This window comes from Limulus polyphemus, unplaced genomic scaffold (assembly GCF_000517525.1).
Source record: "Limulus polyphemus unplaced genomic scaffold, Limulus_polyphemus-2.1.2 Scaffold673, whole genome shotgun sequence".
NCBI classification, from domain to species: domain Eukaryota; kingdom Metazoa; phylum Arthropoda; class Merostomata; order Xiphosura; family Limulidae; genus Limulus; species Limulus polyphemus.
Genome location: NW_013666283.1, coordinates 355,118 through 359,368, shown reverse-complemented (window position 1 = coordinate 359,368; position 4,251 = coordinate 355,118). Strand labels below are relative to the sequence as shown.

General features: G+C 28.4%; 1 protein-coding gene across 4 annotated transcripts in view; it reads right to left on the bottom strand.

The window, feature by feature from the left end:
- LOC106459878 (inositol 1,4,5-trisphosphate receptor-like) overlaps positions 1-4,251 on the bottom strand; it is a 126,746-nt gene that overhangs the window by 100,541 nt on the left and 21,954 nt on the right. For all 4 annotated transcript variants that reach the window (XM_022386439.1, XM_022386442.1, XM_022386441.1 and 1 more), the window contains exons 5-6: positions 3,319-3,405; positions 833-991 (exon numbers count right to left, since the gene is read on the bottom strand). In XM_022386439.1, coding sequence (XP_022242147.1) covers positions 833-991; positions 3,319-3,405 — 246 coding nt within the window. The remainder of the gene's footprint in view (positions 1-832; positions 992-3,318; positions 3,406-4,251) is intronic.

Sequence of the window (4,251 nt, the reverse complement as noted above, 5' to 3'; positions counted from 1 at the left end):
ATGTTATAATTTGTGTTCATTTTAGAATGAAAAAGGAACAATTTATGGTGGTTATGAGATTGGTCAAATCTACCGAACCCTTACAGAGCTTCATTGATGAATATAACAGATAAAATATAAAGTTTTTTCTTAAGAAACGTTTGATAACTATCTGGACATTATAAAGATTTCACACGTGAAATTTGAACATTTTCTGATGCATAAATGTATTTTTAATCTTACAATGAAAATTACTTTGTGTGTTAGATAGGCAACATGTGAAAATCAAAATAAGGCACGATGAAAACATTGCTTTACAAACCTTAAGACTTTATAAAAAAATTGACATTGTAATGTTTACTGATAATGTGCCAAATTTCAGTAACATTCGCTTAATAATTTAAAAGTTATAGCATAAAAACTATAACAGCACAAAATGGTTACAAGGTCGGTCCCAGGGACTGAGCCTGTGCTGAAAGAGTTAATTAAATTATAAATGTAACACAGGGACTTGTGCAAAAGTGTGTTTAAGGGGGTTAAAACACTGAAGTACTATAATTGAAGTAGTATATATTTAGATAACTTTATATATTAAAAAGGTTTTTAAATAGTAATAGTATAACAACAGTAAAAAAATTAAAGTTTTTACTGTTCGTTTTGACTGTATGTTAAAAAACATTCAATATTTGTAAAAAAAAATTCTCACTAATCACCTTGAAATGTATTGAAATGGATATTGTATTTAACTTTAAATATTTATGAGTTAAGGTTACTTTTTATAAATTATATTCTACCAGAAATGTCTGTACTTTATTTTATGTGTGTATAAAAAGGTGAAACTAAAAACACTTACATTATCACCTGTAGTACGTAGTTTGTAGAAAGGCACAATATAAAACCATGATCCTTCATCTCCAGCGGAGTCCAGGTACACTCGCATGGCATTTTTCTCTAGTAGTGCAGGAAGTCGTTTATTGACAGTCAAGTATTTGTTGCTCTTAATGTGTAGAAGCTATGATAAACAAATTAAAATAATTATATGCACTTAGTTTTTGAAAAAACTGAAACCTAAACTTAAGTTTACAATACTTTATTCTTTAGGGAATCCATTGTGGATAAGAGAACTTTCACCTTAAAAAATAATTATAAGAAGCTAGCTAATCACTTAAATATAAATATTTCAAACCATGTTTTTTTATTTTGCTTGAAATTTTTCTATAAAATCTATTACTATATTAAAAGTGATTTGATACTGAGGAATAAATGTGGCTGTGTTTTGTGAAACAATTCCCTTTCATCTATACCCTTTTAATATCCATTTTTAAAACAAATTTATTTACTTTATGACTTTGAAATTTATTATACTTGTATAACCAATTACTACTAATGGCCACATTACTAAATTTCATCTCTTTAAATTGCAAGTAAAGATGTTATTTTGGTTTCTCTTTGTCAACATTGTTAAAGATAGTATACATTCATTATTAACACATCTTTTAGTATAAGAACAACTATTAGTAGCAAATGTACTATCAAATTCTACAAGAAAGAATACAAAGTAGAGCTATTAAAAGTACATTTTTATTAGTGTATGTGTTATTATGATTACTGGTCACAATTTTTTCTTTTTTGGATTAGCACTTAAGATAATGTTTATGTTCAATGCTGACTTTTTCTTCAGTGCTCTTGCCAGTCTGTACAATTCAGGCATTTTGTTGTTCATCAGATCAATTTAGTTATGATTAGAATAGAAATAGTTTTAAGAATTCATGACTAAAACTACATAAGGAAGTATATCAGCATCTTAAATACATTATATCCAGTGCCTTCAGGGCCTTTTCCCAATACCGTGCCTTATCAGACCAGTCAGAGTAGCAGTTGAGACACAGTTTAAATCATCATATATCTAGCATACAGGATCACACAGAAAAGGTGCAATTAATTTCAAAAAGACGCAAAAATAGAGCGTTTTCAAATAGTTGACTATCTTCCTGAAGAAGAATAGTCAACTACTGGAAAGTGCTTGAGTTTTGGGTCTTTTTTTTAAATCTATTCTCAGAAGGTATGTTCCAGTTTTGATTTCGTATATGGACTGCTATATACAGTTGACTCACTTCTGGCATCTCTACCATACTGATGAATTCCTGGATTCTACCCAAAATAAGCAAACACTTCTTCACTGTGCTCTTCCTTCCAGATGACATTTAGTGAAAGAATTTTCATTTTACAGAATGATAATCATCTCAAACATACAATGAACAGAATAAAACAGTAATCTTAATGGAAAGGATGCAGATGAAACCCTTGCATGCTTAGTACAGCTTCCACAGAGACCAGACCTCAATATTGTTGATTGTGTGTGGGATTGTCTTGATCAAGAAACAACTCTGGAAAGTACTTAAATTCTCACTGACATGATTTCAGCTAAAGGTGGTCACACAAAATATTACAGAAATAAATTGTAAATTTAATTTATGTGCATTTATTTTGCCTTAAGATATGATGAAGTTCTAAAATACCTCCATTAAATGTAACTCAGCATGATTTAAATTTAAACCACATGATGATGATTGAGCGATGTCTCATTTATGCACAGTGCAGTGTGCATTTTTAGAAACTCGTGTTTTATTTCAAAGAAAACCCAGATGGTTGATTTGCAGGCTAAACTATTTACAGCCTGCATGTTTATAATGTTTGATTTTAAGTGTTCAACATTTTCCACATGGTATGATTGTTAGTTTTCAGTTGTATATACAACTTCACTTAGATATTTTGTTTATTTTATTTTGTGAGAAACTGTGATCATTTTTCTATAAGCTTACTATGCCATCATACTTTGCACAAATAAGTTAGAGTTTATTTACTAAGAAAACTATGAAAAAACAACTTACTATTAAAGAAAATATATCCGTGGTTTCTATTTCTCATTCACTAAAGTTTGATTTTACCTACCAATATGAGTTTGTGAGTTTGTTTCAACAAAAAGTCCCATAATGGACTATATGCACTCTGTTCACCACAGGTAATCAAACCCCAAATTTTAACATTGTAAGTCCTGTAAATTTACAATTGACCCATTGTGGGAAATGATTAATAAACATGATTAAGTATGAAATTTTCAGTGAATTAGAACAATGAAAAACATATTAATATTTAAGCTGTTTTGCTAGTATAAGGGTTAATTAGAACACAAATTGTTATGGATAAACATAATGAGATCTTATGCCTTTTATGTTATAGATACAATTTTTAAAATAAATTCATACTAACACCAAAAACTTATTTCACTGGCAAATAATACGAATAAAATTATTTGAACTTATGAAATAAGTTACAAACCTGAATAACTCCACCATACTGGATCACAGTTCCTATAAGCTTCTTGTTTTCTGAATCATTCTGTTTTTTCTCCAGTTCTGCAGCATGCTTTTAGAAAAAGAAAAAAAAAACTGTATCAGGTATGTTCATGCAAATTAATAGAAAAACAATAATAAAGCTATAAAACATTTTAATTTGTTGAAGTTGCTAAAATAATCTTCTACGTGAATTGGTGACTAGGTCAGTATAAAGTTGCACAAAAGTGGACTGATAAGTTTTCTAATCACTTCATACTTTTATTAATGAAAAGTATTCATGTTTTCCCTTCTGCATAAAACATTTTAGTGAAAATTTAGAAAATACTAAAATATAGTAGTAAAAAATATTATCTGGTTATTCAAAATATTTTTTCCTTAAGCAGCACGGAGTATTTCCTTTACTTTTATGTGCTCTGTTGTCTTAACCTGATGACCACCGGCTACTAACTTTCTGCCTGGCCAACGCAAGTCTTGCTATATTTTGTTCCAACAATAAAACTAGTGGATGAAACTGTTTGAAACTTCACAAGAACTTTCATAAATGTATGTAGTTTAAGAAACACAAAGCCTGTTACTTTTGATAAATTTAGTTTTTTTTTGTCATTATGATCTTTAATATCTTGGAAAATTACATTAGGAAATGGTATTTATAAGAAATGATTACGATATATATATACATATTTGTTCGAGATTTGAATTTATTACTTTATATGTTTTAGTACATTAATTTAAAATCTCTAAAACCTTTTTATCATCCATAAAATGCAAATTTTGTCTATTTATAATTTTTTAATAATCACTTACTCTCCTTACGGTTTCAAATAATATACAAGACCCAAAAATAATATTTCATGTTTATATATGTATATAAAAAACATTTTAATTTTGTTTCATAAATGTATTTTTATTTCAAGTT